The sequence below is a fragment of the Crotalus tigris genome, unplaced genomic scaffold, assembly GCF_016545835.1.
Source record: "Crotalus tigris isolate CLP2741 ecotype Arizona unplaced genomic scaffold, ASM1654583v1 scf7180000020873.166745, whole genome shotgun sequence".
NCBI lineage: Eukaryota > Metazoa > Chordata > Lepidosauria > Squamata > Viperidae > Crotalus > Crotalus tigris.
This window is the reverse complement of record NW_024098228.1, coordinates 83,741-107,072: the sequence shown is the minus strand read 5'-3', so window position 1 is coordinate 107,072 and position 23,332 is coordinate 83,741. Positions and strand designations below refer to the sequence as shown.

At 39.3% G+C, this 23,332-nt stretch overlaps 1 protein-coding gene across 1 annotated transcript; it reads right to left on the bottom strand.

Moving 5' to 3' along the window:
* Nucleotides 1-1,262: 1,262 nt before the first annotated feature.
* Nucleotides 1,263-20,003, bottom strand: LOC120319594 (vomeronasal type-2 receptor 26-like). Its single transcript, XM_039368622.1, has 7 exons — nucleotides 19,958-20,003; nucleotides 13,130-13,403; nucleotides 11,634-11,811; nucleotides 5,154-6,008; nucleotides 4,441-4,668; nucleotides 3,090-3,216; nucleotides 1,263-2,158 (listed from the first exon to the last, which is right to left on the bottom strand). Exons 1-7 carry the CDS (start codon nucleotides 20,001-20,003, stop codon nucleotides 1,263-1,265), a joined length of 2,604 nt encoding a protein of 867 aa, XP_039224556.1.
* Between the last annotated feature and the right edge of the window lie 3,329 nt (nucleotides 20,004-23,332).

Genomic DNA, 23,332 nt, shown 5'->3' with positions numbered 1-23,332 from the left:
GGATGCCTGTTTTTCTCCCTCCCTCATTACAAATATCTTCCCACTATTCTGCTCTTAATGCTGTGTGGCTCTTATCCAGTAATTTACAGTGGTCTTTCAAGCCATGGCCACCAGCAGCACAGCCACCAGCCATGCTGGCTGCCTGTCCCCCTCCCCTTGTCCCTTCCTGGCCACAGAGGGGAGGAGAGAAGAAATGGACAAAGAGGGAGGGAAGGAAGGGAAGAGAAGGACAATGAGAGGGAGGGAGAGATAATGGAAGGGAGGGAGGGAAGAAGAAAGGGACAAAGAGGAGGGAAGGAAGGAAGGGACAATGGGAGGGAGAGAGGGAGGGAATGAAGGTGCCCACACCTGTCCCATCGTCCTCCACCAGAGACCCATGAATCCCCCCACATCCCCCCACACCCCCCACAGGCACCCCACAACCTGAGTGAAGAGCTGGCCATGCCCCCCCCGGCCATTGACTTTGCTTGTGAAAAAAATTGCAAAAAGTGATCACATGACCCTGGGACACTGTGACCATCATAAGTATGAATCAGTTGCTAAGCATCCAAATGTAAAACACATGACTCTGGAGATGCTGCGACAATCATAAGTCTGAAAAATGGTCATAAGTTACTTTTTCAATGCTGTTATAACTTTGAATAGTCACTAAGCAAATTGTTGTAAGTCGAGGATGACCTGTACTTTATCATATTTTTCCCTTTCTTTTGGTCATCAAGTTTTTGACACCTTGCTAGGTGAATATTTTGACACCTTGCTATTGAATATTGCCTTATCCTAAAAGTGGTACAATGGGTAAAAGGGTTGAAAACCCCTCATCTAGGTCAAGAAATGACTTGAAAAGTATCTGCCAATTAGAAGAAAAAAAAGAAAAAAGTTGTAAATTTTGGCTCTTCAGAATGCAATGTTAGGGGCAAACAAATATTGTATATCAGGATTTCTATGAGAACAAAGATCCTAAACCAATAAAGTTATTTATGGAAGTTTTTAACTTAGTAACAATTGTTCCTACGGGAATCAGAGTTAGAGTCATTTGATAGAACATTTTAGTCCTTTCCTGGTTAAAGTCCACTAATATAAATTTTCATCCTTGCTATGTGTCAGATGTATTTGATAAAAGATTGTGTAGACATGATGAAGATGGTTAGATTTATTGTACAGATTCCAGATTCAACAAATCTCAGCATGTAATGATACCTGAATTTTGTGCTAGAATAGGGGGAAAGTTGAAATGAATAATGATCAAATTATTATTTTCAGAACTACTTCTTTATTAAACATCCCTTTGTGTTCAAATCAGGTCTCAAAATAATGATGTAGCATTTGGGGGAAAATATGCAGCCCAATAATCCAGCTGTAGAAGCCAAAATGGAGAAGATCTCCACAGCCACCATGTATTTTCCCTTAGTGCTCAGATAGGTTGGAACAAATGAAATCCAGACACTACAAAAGACCAACATACTGAAGGTGATAAATTTGGTTTCATTAAAGCTGTCAGGTAACTTCCTAGCTAGGAAGGCTACTAAGAAGCTAACAGCAGTCAATAATCCCAGAAAGCAAAGAATGGTATAAAACATTGTGGTTGAACCTGCATTACATTGTAAGACAATTTCCTCAGCCATAGAGTGTATATCAGAATCTGGGAATGGGGGAGAAATTGCCAGCCACACTAAGCAGATTGTGAATTGGGACAGGGAACAAGAAAGGACAATAGAAATAGCCATCTTTTTCCCCACCCATTTCCTCAATTTTGAATCTGGCTTTGTGGCCATGAAAGCAAGAACAACTATGGTTGTTTTACCCAAAATACAGGAAAGGGCTATAGAGAAAATTGTGCTGAAGGTAGTTTGTTGCATGAGACATTTCACTTGATCAGGTTTCCCAACAAAAAGGAAAGTGCAAAGGAAGGAGAGCAGAAGGGCAATGAGGAGGGTGTAAGTGAGGTTCCTGTTGTTGGCTTTGACAACCGGAGTTTCTTGCTTTTTAATGAAGATTCCCAGCACCAAAATTGTGATGACAGAAAAGGACAGACTAACAGTGGTCAAGGTGACTCCCAGTGGCTCATTGTAAGACAAGAATGTTACTTCTTTTTGAATGCAAAGATTTTGAGCATTGTTTGGATATTGATCTTTTGAACAATAGAAGCAATCAACTGCATCTGGAAAAAGAAAACATGATGACAATTTCTAGAAATACCAGATAGCAGGATTGAGAGTTAATTATTGGGATTTATTTATTTTTTTAAAAAAAATATGGCAAGCTACTCATTCTCAGTGATACTGGGCAGCATAAAAAGTCTAATATAAATGAATAAAAAAGAGCAATCCACATCACCTTGGCCACAACAAATAATCAAATGAGCCATTTGATGGACTCCATTCCACCCTGGGTTCCCCAGATCAGTTGGCAGAATCGAGTGTTTAAGGCTTGCAAAAGAGTGTCCAAGTGGGGGGGCAGTCCAATTTTTGTGGAGATGACGTTCCAGAGGGAGGGAGATACACAGAGAAGGCCCTTCTTCTCAGTCCTGCCAGATGTACCTCTTTAGGAGATGTTCATTTATTCCTAATTAAGTAATGCTTGTTTATATTTAGTGTCTTTTTGTAAAAATGCCAGATCTTCTGAAAGTTCTTATTGCTTTGTTGTTAAGAACTGTCTTATTATAAAATCTAATAATGATTTGGTTAACAATCTCTTATCATTCAGATATTTCCTGAACAAAGTGAAACAAAAATGGCTTAGTTTTCGAAGGAAGGGGAAAATGTGTATTTCATGGTATTTTGTTTTAGGAATTACACTCCTAAAATCAGCAAATGGATCCCAGTTTTATCCTTTTCCTCTTTTACACACACATATCAACACAAGATCTGTCATCTTACAAAATAAAGTTTCAGCATTAATCAGAAGTCATAATTTGGAAAAAATATTGGATATTTATTTTTGGATGCTCTGAAATATCTTTTCATTTTTAGTATGTATATAGCAATATCATTGATTTGGTCACCAAATTAGTCAGTTGTAGGAGGTTTAAATATTAGCATTTTGAATTACAGTTAAAAAGACTGAATATTCTTGCACAACACAACTCTTACCCATCCGGTTTGAAATTTTCCCTTTTGCACATGGAAGGCAATCATAACAACAAAAAGGCTTCCCCTCTATTTTCATCTTCCTGTAGCCTGCACAGCAATTGTCATTGCACAAAGAAAGAGGTTGAACCTATCAATAAATGAAAGCAGGATTTATTCCAACTTGTAAGTTTTCTTTCAAAATATTCTATTTAGTTGTGGAATTTACTCTTAAATAATAACTTTTGGGTTTGGGTGTCCCAATATCTCCTTATGTTTAAAAGCAATTATAGTAAATGAATGGAAATGTTACAGGGAATGAGAGTTAGAATCAAAACCAAATGCAAGAAAACTAAGAACTGGACACAGGAAGATAGCATCATTTGGCTACATGAATGACAGTTGGAAATATTTTTTCCCTGAATTTCAATTCCTTTCTCTCCTTTGGCCTCAGCAATGGCCAGGTGTTCTATCTGAACCAGGGTTAACATGATCATTGACATGGGATTCCCCATTTCCTTTTTCCCATCAATGCCAGGAAAGTAAGCACCAATTATTTTCCTTTATCTTTCAAGGATTGATAAGAAAAATAATTAAAATATAAGCAACAGTTTTATAATTTTAAAATTTTATAATTCTTGGGCCTAAAGGGGGACTTGACAGAACATCCTTCCTTCCTTCCTTCCTTCCTTCCTTCCTTCCTTCCTTCCTTCCTTCCTTCCTTCCTTCCTTCCTTCCTTCCTTCCTGTACAGTTTTGATTTGTTTATTCAGCCTTTCATTCTTCCTTGATTGATTCATTTTGTTTAAAAGCATCAGTTCATCATTCTACTGCTAAATGCTACCCATCCATCATGTTTTCATCTTTGTGGTTTTCAATCTGACAACTTGAAGGACAAGATCAATTCAAATTTATAATACCAAAAGCAAGAAGGGAAGGGAAATGATGTACAGGTAGTCCTCAACTTACAAGAGTTCATTTAATGACTATTCAAAGATACAATAATTCTGAAAAAAAAATGATTTCTGGCCATTTTTCACAGTTACCACCTTTGTAGCATCCCCATGATCATGTGATCAGAATTCATATGCTTGGCAACTGGTTCTTGTTTATGATGGTTGCAGTGTCCAAAGGTCATGTGATCACCTTTTGCAATCTTTTGACAAACAAAGTCAACAGGGAAGCCAGATTCACTTAACAACTGGGTTACTAACTTATCAATTGCAGTGATTCACTTAATGATTGTAGCAAGATAGGTCATACAGTGGAGCAAAACTCACTTAATAAATGTCTCACTTAACGACAGAAATTGGGCTCAGTTATGGTCATAAGTCAAGGACTACCTGAACACAGGTTGAAATCTGAGCAGGGAATACCTGGTTAAACATGGCAGGCCAGGTGATGTCTTGTGCAGAAATGGTGAACAGCTTATTTGGAGAAGCTGTTGGGTCAATTTTTCCAACTTTGACTTTAGTAAATGTCTGGTTTGGGAAGGTGACCCAGTTGACAATGTCAAATCCAGTCTCTAGATCCCCGTTTTCATTAAAGGAGAGTTTCTGTCCTACTGTGTTATTAAATGAAATGGTTCTCAAATAGTGATTGAGCTAAACAGAAACAAAGAATGACAGTTAATGGAAAAAGAAGGAAGGAAGGAAGGAAGGAAGGAAGGAAGGAAGGAAGGAAGGAAGGAAGGAAGGAAGGAAGGAAGGAAGGAGAAAGAAAGAAAGAATGAATTCAGTTAGGGATATTGATTTCATATGAATAGGTTCATTAATGCAATTATTGTTCCTCCACATCTATTCATATTTCTTCTCTGCCACAGACATTTTGAACCTCTGCCAATCATGCCAGTGCTGCTGTATCTAAATCTTTTCTCCCCTATTGTTGAAGCATTTTTATCTATTCACAATTACAAAAAAAAAAAAAAAAAAAATCTCACAAAATGATTGGGAAAATGTTTTGGCAGGAGACTGGAAATTATCACTAATGCAGTCTATGAGAACACTCCAATGTTCTCATTGACTACATTACATAACAGCTCATTACATCAAACAGAAGAGTAGTGGGAAATGTTCATTCATTCTTTTACCTGCCATGCTTTATGAGTCAAAAAGGTTTCTCTCCCAACTTCTCCCCTTGTTCTGTGTTTAGGGGAAAACATGGCTTGTAAAGCGTGTCTCACAGCATAGACTGCATTATAGATGCTGTAACTCTGCCCAGTCAGGGTGGTGTCAAACACAGACTTAGGTAGATTCTTCAACTTCTCTTCTCCAGTGCACAGCATTCCAGTGTCTTTATCTAACTTATCTTTAGGAAAAGAACATTCAAAAGCCTCTTCCCAGAACACTCTCATTAAATGGTCTTCCACTTCTGAAGTTGGGTTTCTCATCTGAAGGAATTTATTGAATCCAGAAATCTCCTTGGAAGAAATTGAAAAAGTTATAACACCATGGAAAACTTCCATACGCCTAGTTTTCTGAAACGGAAGGGATGTAAACTCCATCTGGGCTGGCATTATCCAAACTTTATCTTTTCTCACAATGGGTATGTCTTCAAATTCTGTAAAATAGGGCAACATTCTAAAAATGACAGTGACCTGGTTTTCACAATATAGGATGATAACATTGGCAGTGCTCTTCATGATGATAATATACATTTTACTAAACTCTTTAAATGCCCCTGCAATATCATTAGAAAATGTTTCCTTGGCCATCTCTTCCATAAAGTCAAAGCAGATACCTTTCTGCAAAAACAAAGGAACAGCATTTTGTAAGAATCTCTCTCCACTTTTATCAGGTTGAGAAATCAATCCAATCCATATCCATCTAAAATACAATAGCAACTGGAGAATACCCATAATCTGTTGATCAGCATTTGGGAAAAAACGATGGAAGAAAGCACCTTGTATCTTGTCATCTATCAATGGGGAAGATCCATATGTGAGCTAGAGATAGGAGAAAAAAGGAGCACAGTTTTCCAAAATAAAATATTGATTAAATTTTTAAAAAAATCTGTCCTTAATTTACAGTCTTTGTTACAAATATTAATATAAAATGTAATTATGTTCAGAAAGGATTTTCATTCAACAGCTATTATTAAAGTTGGAGCCCCCAAAATGAATTCAGGAAATTGGATCACAAATTTTAAGAGTTAAATGTGACTGGTCCTGCTTAAGATAGGAAATCTATCCTCACATTTCATTAGTCTTTTCCTCATAGGAAATGGAAGAAAAATTGAAGCAATAAAATCAGGATGGTATGAAAATAAAATAGGATGAGCAATATAAGAATATGGTTTTGGCTCAATATACACCACAACCCTCCTCTAGCATCACATATTCTTATCATAATCTTTATTCTTTATTTTTTATTGGCCACATGTGATTCGATACAAAATGGCCGATTACCAACTGGAGTTTTGGGCCAGGTATGTAGACAATACTTTCGTCATCGTCAAACGGGCGAAGAAAACTGCCTTTATGGAGAAACTCAACTCAATATTCCCGGATATACAATTCACGGTGGAGGAGGAGGCCAATGGCAGTTTGGCCTTCCTAGACATTTTGGTTACACGTCAAATTAATGGTGCCCTCCATACGACGGTGTATATAAAAGCCACTCACACCGACAGGATGTTGCACTATATGAGTAATCACCCAGCAGCCCATAAGATCTCATGCGTAAGGACATTATTTGCACGTATAGACACGCACTGTAATACCAGGAAGACTAAGCAGAGGGAGCGTGCACATCTTTATCAAGTGTGCAAGTGGAATGGCTACCCAACTAGCTTCATTCGGAGGTATAGCAAACGTCAAGAACCCCGCAGGGCACCGAATGATCCAGGGACAATGGCCCAGACAACAATACCATATGTCCAGGGAGTATCAGAAGTAACAGCGTGCATATTGGCACCTTGTAACATTAAAGTTGCTCACCGGCCTGATCAGACACTCCGGATAAAAGTCATGTGCCCTAAAGAGCCATTGCCGAAGGAAGAAAGATCAGTGGTCATATACAGAGTGCACTGCAAAGACTGCCAATGTAATTATACGGGGGAGACAGCCAAACGAATAAAAAACAGGATACATGAACATAAATTGGCTGTCAGAAGGCAGGAGCAATACTCTCAAATATGGATGCACATGATTAACATCGGACATTCTTTTGATTTCAAGGAGGCAGAAGCCATTGCCCAGGACTCCTCCAAAGGAGGATGCTTACTAAAGGAGGCCTGGTTCTCCAACACAGACTCATCAACCGATGTATAGAACTGCCCTCGGCGTATCAGGCACTAAGAGTGCAGGAAGAGCATGTCAAGAGACGGATGCCGATTGTCAGAGGTGAAACCAGGACTGGGGGGGGGTATTCACTACATGACTAGGCATAGGGAGGATCCCATAGACACATTAAAGATAGAGACAGATGAGGAAGTATTAGGGTCAAAGACAGGTAAGGGGAGTAAGGGAAGAGGAGATGGGCATGATGAGGGATTGCAAGGAGAAGGGGACCAGGGAAGAGGCTTGGGAACAGCGGAATTGATCGTACAACCCAGAACACGGGGGAGGGGTATGCCCGACCCCAGGGGACTGATCAAAAGGGAAGGGGAGAGAGAAAAGAACAGAAAAGATGAGGCATGTAAGATTGGAAGCATATTCATGGGGGGAGAGAGGACGTTTGAGAAGGGAGTAAGAATGGAGGAGAATAGTCAGGAACAGCAGGCAGAGCTGCGGATTAGAGGAGGGGAGGAAACAGGAGAGGGTGGGATTGACAGGAATGGAGAAGGACAGGCAGAAATAATAGGTAGGATGGCAGTTGGGGGGGAGGGAAGTTTGGGGAGGAGAATCCAACAGGAACGCATGTTGGTAGGTGGGAATAGTACGTAGGACAGCAGGTAAGGGGAGGAAGAATGCTGGAAGGAACAGCAAACAGAGCAGTGGATTGGAGAGGGGGGGAGGAAACAGAGGGGGGGACTGATAGGAAAGGAGAAGGACATATAAGAATAACAGGCAGGATGGCAGATTGGGGGGGAGGAAAGCTTGGGAAGGAGAGTTTAATAGGAATGGATGTTGGCTTGTGGGAACAGCATGTAGGACAGCAGGTTAGAGGAGGAGGAATGCTAGAAAAGAGAGGATGGACAGAAATGGATGAACAGCAGGCAGGTCAGCAGATTACGAGGGGGACATTGGAGAGGGGAAGAGGGACAGCAGTGGAGGAGGGCAAACAGGAACAGCAGGTAGAGCAACGGACTAGGAAGGGAAAGATATTGAGGAAGAGAACATCGATAGGAATGGTTGATAAAAGGCAGGAGCAATATGTTAATCAATAGGTGGGAGGGTTGAAGGAAGGGGGATTGACAGGAATGGATGGAGTAGGGCAGGACGGGCAGGTTAGAGATAGAGGAGAATTGGAGAAAGAAGGGGCGATGGGAATGAATGATGTAATATAGGCATGGACAGATTGGCGGGTGGGGGGGGAGAAGTGTTGAGGGAGCTAAGAAGGATAGGAATGGATCGGGCAGGACAGGAACAGCAGGGGGATCGGCAGACTGAGGGGGTAGACCAACTACTGGAGAGAGGAAGGTTGATAGGAAGGCAGGATGGGAAACAGGAACAGCAGGGAGACTGACAGAAGAGGAAGAGAGATAATTTGGAGAAGGGAAGAGTGATAGGAGAGGATGATGGTAGACAGGAAGCGTACACAAGTAAGCAGGTCAGGGAAAGGGAAATATTGGAGAAGGGAAAGATGACAGAAATGGAAAACAGAAGACAAAAAGGCCGTATGAATCGGCAGGTTAGGAGAGGAGGGGAGTTGGAGGAGGAAGATGAGATAGGAACTGGCAATGGAACGCAAAGAGAGGAGGGATTGAGGAGTGTGTTGATAATAACAGCGCAGGGAGGGGGAGATGGCACAAGGATGAAAGAGCAGAAAAACACAGTATTAGAGTGCAAAAAAGAGAGGGCGGAACAGTTAAGGCAGTTACAGGCAATCAGGAAGAGTGGCCCTGTCACGAGGGCAATGAGTAGGCAGTTGGATCAGCAAGGGGATAAAAAGAACTTTCCCACCCCCTAAGCCCCACTCTAAGGACGCTGGCAGAGGACCAGTGAAAGCTAAGTTGTTTTAACCTTGTATGTAACTGTTTTTATTGTTTTTAAATGTTGTTTTAACAATAAATAACTGGAGTATACTCTTCCCGGAGATCGAAGATTGCATCATTGAACAAATATGCCCGGGATTCGTATTTTTACAACCATTAAAGCTCTCAGTGTATATACAAACAACAAAGTGATAGATCGTAGATCATAAATCATAAGATACAAACAAGTGAAAAATCATAAGATACCAATAGCAGAAGGTATTAAGAAAGATGAGAAGTAATACAGCCCTACTTCATGGGTAAGTATCTTTAGGTATAAAGCAGTGCTGTGGACATTAGGTGTTTAGCAGAGAGATGGCAAGGGGAAAAAAAATCTTTGTATCTGGTTGTTTTGACATACAGTGCCCTATAGCAGCATCCTAAGGGGAGAAGTTGAAACAGTTTATGTCCTGGATGTGAAGGGTCTGTAGATATTTTCTCAGTCCTCTTTCTGGCTCATTCAGTATACAGGTCCTCAATGGAAGGCAGGCTGATTGAAATGTTGTTGTTTTTTCTGCAGTCCTATCTATCCATTGGAGTCTGTACTTGTCCTGTTTGGTTGCTGTGCCAACCAAATGAGGCATCCTCACATGAATACATATGAACATATATGGAGGCATCCTCATACAAATATGCATGTAAAGATGGATATAGGTTGCAATCTAACAAGAACTGGAAGAGCAAATGAATTAGTTTCCTCCTTTTCATTTCAGTTATTTCATATTTTGGTAATGTATCTTTCTCTTATTTTCCATTGTGTAGTATCTGAATTCCAGAAACAAGTATGGTACAAGTTGAGTACTTTCCTTCCTTATTTCTAATATTTCTAACAAATATGCAGCTCCCCAACAACCAACATTGAGTGATCTGAAAAGCAACTAGTGATAAATCTTTGGATACTTTCCCTAATTTCAGAATTTGAGAAAAGCAGAAGTACTGTCTTATGTTTAAAGAAACTTAAGTCAATAAGTTTGTGGTAGAATCTACAATTCTACCACATTCAATTTGCCATAGAAATCCTGATAACATATTCTGGCTGATGGAACTGACCATGTCTATTTAGGATTTATTAATCTATTGATTATCCTGATCTTAGGAGGAGGAGGAGGAGGAGGAGGAGGAATTCTTATAATATCGCAGTACCCTGTGTTTAGTAAATGTTAGTAAATAACAGCAAGAATTGCTTGAATGTGGTATAAGGGAATTAACTTTAACTTATACAGTATATAGAGCATTTTATGTAATTTTATGTGCAGCTTTCATTCATTTGTATTACATGACTTCATTTTTTAATTTATTTGAATCACCATGAATAACATTTATAGACAGGAAGGAGGGAAGGAGAGAGGTTGTAAGGGGGGAGGGATGGATGGATGGAGGGAGGGAGGGAGGGAGGGAAGGAAGGAAGGAAGGAAGGAAGGAAGGAAGGAAGGAAGGAAGGAAGGAAGGAAGGAAGGAAGGAAGGAAGGAAGACCAGTGTGCAGTACAAAGATCAAGAAATACTATTACTCAATCAGGTCCATGAATTCCTAATATTTTTACTAAAGCATGGTAGGGAAATGGATGCATGACTATATATTGACATTTCTCTTCAGTGTATTTGTAAATATGTCAAAAAATCATTTTGTATTAATTGTTCAGATGATTCAGATTGAGGAATAAAACAAGTAAAGTACGAAAAAAAATATCCATCTCATCTGCAAACACATAGTTTGGACTTCCATTTTAATTCCACATCACAAAATATAATACTCAAGGAAAGAAATGATTATTTGTTGTTTTCTAAACATGGCTTTATAAAAGTAAAAAAAAAAGGTGAGGGTTACAAGATTATTGTAACTTACAATAACATAACTATTAGTATTCATGATTTCATTTTCTAGTCTAGACAGTCTACCAGAGCTGACATTCTTCATAGATTCAGATTGAAGAATAAATCAAGTAAAGTACCTAAAATTATCTATTTCTTCTGTAAACACGTGGTATGTTGTTCATCATTGTTTGGATTACCACTTTATTTCCAAACCACAAAAAAGTAATAAAAAGAAAAGTTGGTTTATTTGTTGTATTTTTGTAAACATTACTTTGTAAAAGAAAAAAAATGGGAGGTAGTTTAATATTTGCAAGACTCTGTTATTGTAACCTTACAATAAAAGAATTATTAGTATGTGTGATTTTGATTTCCTACCCTAGACAATCTGGAAGGGATGACATTAACCTTGCAAGTAGGAAAACACTTTCCCTCCTCCTGCCTTAACTTTCCAGAGAAATGGGGAGGGGTGGGTGTCAATCCTGAGATGCTTTCTCAAAGAACACTTCTGGTTTAGTCTCAAATTTCTTTTATCAGACTTTTTTTATAGGACTGCAGTTCTTCCTCCTGCCTTTCAAGGTTATTCTTACAGTGTATACTTAGTCCTAGAAAAAAAAATCTCACCTGGGGCATCTTGTAGACATTCAAGATGTTTGCCATGAAGGGACAGATGTGAGAGTTAGGTCCTGCAATAGCAGATACTGCCCAGTCCTTGGCATCACACTTATAGTTGGGGATGAATCTGCCACGTGTTGAGAGAAGCTCCATTGAAGCCAAGTAAGTCCATCTTGCCATGAAATAACTATTAGAGATATCAGTACCCAAACTCATGTTGGATAATATATGTTTTTTTTCATTTATCTCCTTTACAGCAAAAACCAAGGCCATGATATGTTGGTAGTTCTGCAGGAAAAATCTGCAACAAAAGATATATTGTGTGGATCTAGGCAGGATGTTATGATTCTTTTAATTCATCATAAACAATTTTTACTAGAAACAAATAAATTGCTTGAAGAAAAATGATCATATTAAAACCCATATGTAATTCATATGGAGGCTATATGAGCTACCTTCCCGATCTCCTGCTATTCTAACTCTGATGACGCCAACAGTTTTTTGGTCGGATGAAAGCTTAGTGACTCTTCTTAACCACAGGCTTGTTTATATTAAACAGGCTGGTTTATTATATCCTGGTGTTCATTTTTTCTTTTACTTGTTAGATAAAAATATAAGGATATATATTATATATATTTCTAGAAGCACGATATATATATATAAGCACGAAGCCGAAAACACCAGCCTGAAGATGACGAATGGGACTTCCAAGACACTTCCAATTTTACGTGGGAGAAAACCCGAACAATCAAAGACCTACATACAAACACCCGCGAAAACCTCAAACACCCGCGAAAACCTCATATATGTAGGTCTTTGGTTATTCGGGTTTTCTCCCACATAGAATTGGAAGTGTCTTGGCGACGTTTCGACGAAGTCTCATTGGTCATCTTCAGGCTGGTGCTTTCAGCTGAAGATGATGAATGAGACTTCATCGAAACATCGCCAAGACACTTCCAATTCTATGTGGGAGAAAATCCGAATAACCAAAGACCTACATACAAACACCTGGACCTACATACAAACACCCGTAAAAACCTCAGAATATATATATATATATATATCTTCTTCTTGGATATGTTTTATGGTGGATATAGGCATGAAAACTGTTTTTGGAGTAAACTTGAGGACAAATCTTATATTTTATGTTTTTTTCTGGGATATCCCAATAAAAGTCATTGATGTTTCATTAGGGCAGAGAGCTCTAAGTCTGTGTTCCATGTATGCTCAACAGCTGTTTGGAAAATAATTCAAAGCATGCAACTGTTCCCTAATATTAAGTGAAAGAATTAAATGATTAACAGATTTAGCTACAAATAGTACAACACCGTGATAGTACCTCACTAATGATTCATTTAACAGTAAGAAAACAAGAAAATCTCAATATGGAATTTGAATAAAAACACCAATGGGAGAATTGTCATAAGTGTGTTTGTGTATTTATTTGCCAGGGCAACCTATTAGAGAAAGATACATGGTTTAAGTAAAGAAGATAAAGTCTTTACATGAGCTCATCAACCAGTTCTTCAGATGGGTGCCTTGTGAAATCAACTGGATCAGATATCATGTAGAACTGAGATAGTATCCCAGCCATTATGAAATCTCCTGGCAGAAAATACTTGTGCTTATTAAGGGGAAGTTTCCCCACAGAACATCCTTTAGTATGCAGAATAAGGCATGTAGCTCCTGACAGTAACATTGACAACATTGCCATCACTACCATGGAAAATTCCATCTTCTTCAAGAAAATATTTTTCACTACATGTGAACCAGTTCCATCTGTAAGAATGAAACATAAGGGGAAAAAACTCTCACTTATTAGAATAAATATTCTTTCTAAGAAAAAAGGTTGTTACATCTCTAACATTCTGATCCCACAATTAACAGACTCTTTCAGTCTTGAGCTATTCTTTACTGCTGTGCCTAAGAATTCCTGAAAGAGTTGAGAAAAAAAACCACATTAGTAAGATTCTCTGGGTAATTATATGGGAAATCAATGAATGTTTGGTGAAGCTCCTCAGAGATTGTGGAGAAAGTAGAATGATATATATGGGCTAAGAAAAAAAAAGAACTCATAACTGAAAACTGTAAAAGAGATAGAGAAAAAAATGAAAATTTAAATGAACAAATGCTAGTTCTGTAGCTGTAACCATTAAATTCTCTGCAACAATACAACTATCTGACTTTGACCTGTTAGGGCATACATTAAAGCATGATTTTTTTCCAAAGAGCCAAAGAGAAATTAGCCCATAATGTTATAGGATCCCGTCCACCTTTATTTATCCTTCTGATAGGTCTTTAAGCACTTTGATTATTGTATTTATAATTGATTAAATTATGATATTTCTTTTTAACCTTTCTAATGGAAGCAGACCTGTGAGCTGCTCAGAGTCCTTTGGGATAGGAACAGTGTGTAATTCCAAGTGAATATGCAAATAATAAAGGAATACCATTGAAAACAACTTTTTATTTGAGCCACATTTACAAAGTGAATCAATCTCAAAATAGAATGTTCTAAGTTCTAGGAGGACCATATTTTTTAATACTGTTTTTATTGCAAAGTAATAATATAGCTTGGCTCTTTTTACTCATTTTAAATGATTTTTTACTTCATATCCTCAAAGTCATATAGTATGAACCATATTTTTTTTTTCTGGCTTGATGAGTGACATGAGCCACCACCAATCAATTTATCCACTATTGATATTTTATAGCCCTGCAACAAATCTCTTTATCAATTATATATGGGAAATGAAAAAAAATAATAATCTACCAGTCATAGGATTCCTTCCTCATTAATTATGAAATTTGATGGCTGCTACAAATGTTGCTCCTTTTATCATATACAAAAAAATAACTTGAATCAGTTTCTTTGTAGTAAAGAAATAAGGGTCACTTGAACATATTTATTTTTACTTTGTCCTTTACCAGTACTTCTTTGACCACATGGACAAATAAATTTAAGAATATGATAATATACAAATACTAAAATAAGAAATTCACTTATTTATAAAGTTTAAATCTTTCCTTCCTTCCTTCCTTCCTTCCTTCCTTCCTTCCTTCCTTCCTTCCTTCCTTCCTTCCTTCCTTCCTTCCTTCCTTCCTCTAGGGCCCATCAAATACATCTTTCTAGGAAATAAAACCCATAGTATGCCACTTTTTTGAACTGATGATACCTTGAACTGAGAACATCACACAGTGATGGCCAAAGGCAGCATCTTTTTGCCAATCATCACTGTCTGGAATATACATCACAGAAAGAAGGCAAACCAGCAAAAAAACAGTGCTACCCACATTGATCCTTTGAGTTTATATAGAAGGGTAAAATGTTTGTTGGTTTTGAAAGCCACTGGGATCTAAAAAGGAGATGGCTGAGCTCATAGCCCTAAGGACCGATACATTTTCTCAGGCTCAATAGATTCAAACTATTCCCAGATATTGAAGCCAGACTGCTCCACAGGCATTGGCCCCCTGGATCTATGAACAAATTACAGCAACTTTGTCTGATAGATGCTAATATAATCAAGAGATGCATGCAGCAACTCAGCAAGTGACAAATCTGAGGTACAATTCTTTCCATTCATTGCTTGATATTTAAATATTCTGCAATAACAATTAAACATATTTATTTTTTATAGATTCTCTCATTTAATATCCACTCTTTAAAAGACCAATTAAAGTTGTGACGTTATTGAAGGAGCAGTACTTCTTTTTTTTTAAGCAAGTTTTATTAGTTTTTCAAATTTTTACATCCAGATACTTAGGGAGCAGTGTGGTGATAGGGTAATCAGTCAATAACAAAATCATTCATATATATCTCAGGTTACATCAATAAATGTTCCCTCACTATTTCCCACAAATATTATATCGTATTCATGTCAATAAATTTCTAATTAAAGCTCAATCAGTCAATACATTTATCAATACTATTTTAATTATACATACCCAAGTCCTGTTTTTGGGTTTTATTTAATTCCAGTTTATATATTCCAATTTAGCCTTTTATAACCAATGTTTAAGCTTCGGATAACCTTAATTTCCCTCATTTCATTATAAGATAATTAACATAACTAAAATACACATATTATTCCAAAATTTACCTTCTTTATAGATAAATATATTCTGGTTCTCATTCTAATAGCTCCTCATTTAATAGCAAAATATCTTTCATTATCACAAATAAAACAAAAACAAAAAACAAACCTTGCAGCAGCTTGGGGTGGTGCAAAAGCCAGGACAGCGACAGCTGGTGGGCCCACAGATGAGGAAGGCCCAGCAACAAACCCCACTTGTCCATCAGCCATTGAGAGGCCTACAGCAACAGGGGGCACCACCAGCCCCTGCTGGCCAGCAGCAGAGAGCAAAACAGCCAGTGGATCAGCAGGCAGGATGGGGCCAACAGCCCCAGTGGGGGCTGCAACAGCCTGTATTGACACCAACTTTCAGAGCAACCTTCAATGGGGACCAAGAGAAACTGATTTTTTTTCTGAACCAAGTGCGTTCTCACTTGAATCACAGGGCCTATCTCTACCCAGAACCAGGCGCCATGGTCGATGTCATTGCGTCAAACCTAGAGGGAGAAGCATCTGAATGGCTGAACAATCTATATAGTGAGCAAGCCCCCGAACTGGGAGATCCCCACCTTTTCCTCCTAGGACTGAAAGATTTGAGGACCATCCATAGGCCTCAAAGCAGAAGAACAAATCCACAAAATAAAACAAGCCGACAGGCCTGCCCTGGAGTATGTGCAAGAGTTCCACAAGATAGCAGGCTGAATAAAGGGGTGGCCCAAACAATCCCTGATTCAATACTTTGTCGAGGGATTAGACGATCACCTCTCTCAGGCCTGCATCTATCAAGAAGTATCTGATTGGCTACAGGAGTGGTACCAGACAGCAGTGAAGTTAGATGTTAAGCTTTCTCGCTATAAGAAGCCTCCCCAACATGAACCCGAGCAGCAACCAGAGCTACCCAGACAGCAATCACCCCCATGAAAGCCTTCAACTACTACAATGGCTGAAAGACCCAGGCCACTTACACGCCCTTCCTTTAAGTGTTTCCGATGTGGACAAGAAGGAATCGAGCAGCCACCTGTCCAGTCCCCTACCCCCAACTGCAGAGCAGATTAGAACCAGCAATGAGAAAGAAACCTGCTCAGCGGCTAATGAGAGAAAAATCCAACCGGCTCACTCAGGAACCTGTCACCCAGATTACACCCCCCCCACAGGAGGATGCCAGGACTCCGGGTGGACCCGCCCCTGATCTACCCTCCTTTGACAGCGATGATGAAGGAGAGAACAACCCGATGGTGAGTTGACAAATCCTGCCTTTTTCACTGGCCATCAAACTTATAATCCCTAAGTCTGGGGCACAAATAGACTTAAACGTGCTAATTGATCCTGGATGCACCCGCTGCATTATTAGTCTGCCATTTGCCATGAAAATGGGGATATGGGCAAAACAGCTTTCCAAATCGATGAGGTTTGAGCAAGCCAATGGCTCCCTGATGGGAGGGACTCTTGTCACACAATTAACCAAGCCCTTACGCCTAGAAATAGGTGCACACTGGGAGTTTATTTGCTTCCTGGTGGCTCCAAAAATGACTGAGGCAGTGATCCTAGGGCTAGCCTGGTTAGACAAATGGAAGGCATTTATCTGGTGGGAGAAAGGAATGAGAAGTATGAGACTACCTATAAGGCCTAATCCCCCCATTTATTCAACAGATGTTGCTGGGCATCTTAGGCTACCCAATGGGTGAGCACACATGGCCGCCTCACTGCCTCCAGGCAAACCAGTCATCCCCAATGAATACTGGGACCTGGCGGAGGCATTTAGTGAAAAAGAATGTGATGTTCTACCCCCTCACAGGCCCAATGACTGCTCCATCGAACTGGTGCCAGGAGCCAAACTCCCATGACCAAGAATGTATGCCATGTCCCCCCTTGAAATGGAGGAGATGCAGCGATACGTGAACTAAAACCTAGTGAGGGAGTTTATCGAATGGGCCAAATCTACCATGGGAGCCCCTGTGTTGTTCAAAGAGAAAAAAATGGGTCTCTTCACCTCTGCATAGACTATTAGGGTCTCAATGCTGTGAGTGTGGAAAATAAATACCCCCTCTCCCTCCTAAAGGACTTATTCACCCATCTAGCTAAGGGGAGTGTCTTCACTAAATTAGACCTAAGAGAAGCATATTACCGGGTGAGAATAAAAGAGGGAGATGAGTGGAAAACTGCCTACAACTGTCCTATCAGTTCAAAGTCATGCCATTTGGACTACAGGGGGCCCCAGCCATATTTATGCAGTTGATTAATGAGGTCCTACATGATCACTTGTACAAAGGGTTTTGGTGTATCTTGATGATATCCTGATATACACGAATATGACTGATCACATAAAGCTGGTGAGAGAAGTGTTAAAGAAACTATTGAATGCCAAGCTTTATGCCAAATTGTCAAAATGTGAATTTTACCAAATCCGATTAGACTATCTTGGCCACAGAATTTCCAACGAGGGTATTGAAATGGATCCAGCCAAGGTGAAAACTATAATCGAATGGCAGCCCCCCAAAACAGCTCCAGAGCTTTCTGGGTTTTGCCAACTTTTATCATCCCCTCTTTTGCCGAGATTGACCTACCCCTTACAGAACTACTCAAAACAGGCAAAGGAGGAGGGAAGCCATGACCGGGCCAACCACTAGCCCGGACAATGGGCTGTCAAACAGCTTTTGAGAATTTAAAGAGACTATATGCTGCTGAACCGGTCCTAAAGCACCCCTGCCCAAGGGAACCCTTTGTGATTCAAGCCGATGCCAGCAATGTGGCAGTTGGAGCTGTGTTACTGCAAAAGAACAAAAATGGGATCCTGCAACCCTGTGAGTGGAGATGGGCAATCTGGGAGAAAGAGGCCTTCGCATTTAGATGGGTGCTATTAAAATGGCGACACTATCTAGAAGGGAGCAAGGTGCCATTTGAGGTAAGGACAGATCACAAAAATCTAGAAGCACTGAAAACTCCCCGCAAATTGTCCCCAAAGCAAGTACAGTGGGCACAGTATTTTAACTGCTTCAACTTCACTCTAAAGTACATACCAGGAGGAAAGAACTTCCTAGCTGATGTGCTATCCCAGTTACCCCAATACAAAAGCGAACGGGAGGAGGTTACCGAGGCAATTATCCCCAATCCACAAACTGCCGCTCAACTTACACCTCGCAGAGTCCCCAATCCTTTTTTTTAAATATTTATTTTTAATTTTATCAAACTCTCCTCCATACATATACCATGATATTTATCAGATGTTAACATACATTCTGTTTACATTCATATATAAGATACTTTTGATAAAATGAAATAAATACATACACATGACTTTTGGTGTTGCTCGCCCATTTCCCCTTTCACCGTATCCACATTCCTTCTTCTCTACCTTCTTTCTCCCTTTCTTCTCTTCCCTACTTCCCTCTTCTTCTTCTCCTCTTCTCTTTCCTTCACCACTTCTCCCCACTTCTCTTCTCCTCCAACCTTCCTACTTCCTTCTTCCCTCCTTTACTCTTTTCTCTCTCCTCTTCTTTATTCCCTCTCATCCCTCTTCAGATACAATTCAGGGGTAATGTCCCTGTCAAGCCAGTGGGCTGTAAGGCACTGGGACCAGTAAATGGGTCGCAATATGAGGTACAGAAAATTATTGACTTGTGGGTCCGCCACGGTAAATTGCAATATCTTATCCGGTGGAAGGGGTACTCCTCTCAGAGGCCTCCTGGGTTGGGGTGGCAGATGTACATGCTCCTCGGCTCCTACAGGTGTTCCACCGTCAATGTCCAGGGAAGCCGAGTAGTAGAAACTGCGGAAAAATGGACTCACCCATCTCTCCTTATCTTCCAGGTAAAGACGTGGTAGAGGGGGCTGCATGTCAAGCCCTACGGGGCTTGCCAATCACTGGTGGGGGGAATTCAGAGAACAACCCACTGCTTCCGTACCCAGCTGCAACGCTGCATGGCCCCTCGCTTCAGCCGGCAGCAGAGAAACCCAAGCCTCGCCACCCCGCCAACCAGCTGGGTGTCGGAAACCAGAAAGACATTGCTGAACCTGGCCGGTCAGCACCCGGAAACCCCAAGCATCACCGGCCCGCTGCTCAGCTGACTGTTGGATGAAAGCGGGCCATTGCAAAGCCCGGGTGACATGCGCAAGCCAGCAAAGAGCCAAAACCGGGCGAGGGGGGCTTTCTAACAGTGCGGACGCTCTGTGCAGCAGCTGGACGAACGGGGGGTGAGCCAGCTGGGAAGTTGAACCAGGGGCTGCCCAACACAGAACACTGCGAGGCACAAGCAAACTCACTGTTACCGGAGGAGCCTGGAAGCTGCACATCAGCAGAAGGCTCCATCTTGAATGAACAGGAATCAGGGCATAGGGGTGGGGTTCAGCTGGGGGAGGGCCAGGGCTGGACAAACAGACTTTTCAAGACAGCTGGGTGGATGGTAGTTACTGGTTGGAGGGTTGGGTTTTGGGTGTGGCACTGTTATATGAAGCACTGGGAGCAAACCACTCCCAGTGCTGACTTTGTTTGTTAGGGATTAAAATACTTGACTTGCACTTTGTTCCTGCATTCCTGCATTTATTTCATCGGGATGACGACAGACGATGTGACAGTCTGAGCAACTCCTCTCTCCAAATTTCCCTATCTGTATTATATACAATAAGATTAATTTTCCCTTACATTAATACTTCTATTTATCTAATCTTCTCGGTATATACTTCTATAAATATTTATACAACTTCCAGTTATTCAATACTGTGTCGCCTGGGTCTCCCTCCTTATCTGCTCCTTCTTCTTCCATCTAAATTGATGTTAACTATCTTTTAACCATATTCTTTTTCCAGACATTCATAAAAAGTTCCCTAGATTTCATAGTAGTCTGACTCTGTCTTATCTTTAATTGTAATTGTTAGTCCTCCTCTGGAGGGGCTTTCAGTGCTTTCCAATTTTGTGCAAACACAATCCTGGCTGCCATGATTATATGAATAATTAAATATGTTTTCTTTTTATTTTATTTCTCTGGTAGAATACCCAACAGGAATATTTCTGGTCTTAGTTCTATATGTTGTTATATCATCTTTTCTATCCATGTTCTAATTATATTCCAATAAGTTTTAGCTTCTACACATGTCCACCAAATATGGTAGAAGGAACCTAGTATCTGATGACATTTCCAACATTTCATAGACCTGTCCTTAAACATCTTAGCTAATCTTTCTGGAAACATGTGTCATCTGTAAAACATTTTGTACATATTTTCTTTATACGCAGTCGCCATTGTCAATTTATAGTTTCTTTCCCATACTTGCTGCCATCTATCTAATTCAATTGTATATTCAAAATTCCTTGTCCATTTTATCATTGTCTCTTTCACTTGTTCCTTCTCTAACTCCATATGTAGTAGATAATTGTACATTTTTTAATCTATTTTTCTTCCGTTCCTGTGAGTATTTCATCTAACTCTGTTGTCCCCAAATTAACACAATCTATTTTAACATCTTTTTCATATCTAGATTGTATTTGCGTTCTCATGAACCAAGCCATTTTTATTCCTTGTTCCTCTAATTGTTGTTTGGTTTTAACTCCCCCATATCTGTTAGTAAGTCTTTATATCTTATAATGTTTCCCATGTTAAACATATTGGGGTGCATTAGTGCCTCCATAGTTGAGAGCCAATTTGGAATCTTCAAATAATGCTTTCTCTTTACTTTCTCCCAGACCACAAATAAATAATTCCTTCTATGGTATCTCTGGAAATAGCTATGTATTCTGTTTTTTCCATACCATATAAAAGCATGCCATCCCAACTGTAAATCATGTCCCTCTAATGTCAATAATCTTGTATTCCTCAGTAAGATCCATTCTCTCATCCATGATAATGCTGCAGCCTGATAGTACAATTCCCAATTAGGTAGACCAAACTCACCTCTCAATCTTGTATCTGGTAACATTTTTAGATTAATCCTTGCCTTTTTTCCCTGCCAAATATATTTCAAGATTATTTTGTTAAGCCCCTCAAATATTTCTTATCTAATCTTATTGGTATTGTTGAAAACAAAAACAATAATCGTGGTAATATATTCATTTTGATTATCGCAATCCTTCCCATTAATGATAATTGTACATTTTTCCATTTATCCAAATTTACTTCAATTTGTCTGTTCAATTTATGATAATTATCCTCTTTAATTGTTGTGCATCTTGCTGTCAGGTGGATCCCTATATATTTTTACCTTCTTTACAATCTGTATATCTAATTTTCCCACCAGTTCTTTTTTTGTTTTTCAGTAATATTTTTCACTAACATTTTGGTTTTATCTTTATTAATTTTCAACCCAGCTACCTCACCATATTTTTCTATTTGTTCTATTAATACAGGTCCTGTCTCTAATGTTTCTCCAAAATAAATACTAAATCGTCTGCGAATGCTTGTAGCTTATATTCTTCCCTCTTAATTTTCATCCATTTTATGTCATTATTCTGTCTTATATATCTATTTAATACCTCTAATGTCAGAACAACAACAATGGAGATAGGGGACAGCCCTGTCTTGTTCCTTTCATAATATTGATCTTCTCAGTCATGCTTCTATTTATCATTACTTTGGCTGATTGCTTATTATAAATTGTTCTGAATACATTTATAAATTTCTCCCCCTGCATGTCCGAAGGTGTCATGATCCAAAACCTGAAGTCTCATTTAATATTCACTCTTTAAAAGACCAATTAAAGTTATGATATTATTGAAGGAACAGTACTTCTTAGAGATCCTCATAGTTGTCCTCATTGCAGTTCCATGGTCACAAAATTAAAATTCAGATACTTAGTAATCAGAGCACAATCATTTATTTATTCATCATATTTTAAAACCAACCATATCCTTCACAGATTATCTGAGTGGTATACAAATAAAATATTAAAGTCTTGTAAACAGTATATAAAAATGGAAAGTGGCAAGGGAGAAAAATGTTAAGGACCCTTTTTGCAAACTTTATCAACTTCTGATTCAGACTGAATCTTGACATCTATACGTGACATAAAAACCAATTCACAGGAACAGCCAGAAGAAAATTTGAATTTCAACAGTTCAGAATGTACAAGTGTGAGCACTCAGATATTGTTTTTAACATTTCATTGCAGTTAGCCAAAATATTCTAGTGAAGTATTATATTGTTCTTTTTATAAGCAATTTTCCTAAAGAGAACCAAAGTTATGGTCACTTGATAGAAAGTTCTAGGGCTTTTGATGATGAGGGTGAAGTTATGTTCAAATTTATGTACCGATTCCAGGTTCCAGAAACTCCAGCATGTAATGAACACTGAATTTTATATTGGAATAGGGGGAAGTTTGCATTGAATCAATGGGCAAATTGAACTCCATATTCACAATTTTTTCTTTGTTAATTGCTCCTTTGTATTCAAATCAGGTCTCAAAATAACGATGTAGCATTTGGGCAAAAATATGCAGCCCAGTAATCTAGCTACGGAAGCCAAAATGGAAAAGATCTCCACAGTCACCATATATTTGCCTTCATGCTCAAGTAGGTGGGAACAAATGATATCCCCACACTACAAAAGACAAACATGCTAAAGGTGATAAATTTGGCTTCATTAAAGCTGTCAGGTAACTTCCTAGCTAGGAAAGCAATTGAGAATCTAATAGCAGTCAAGAATCCCA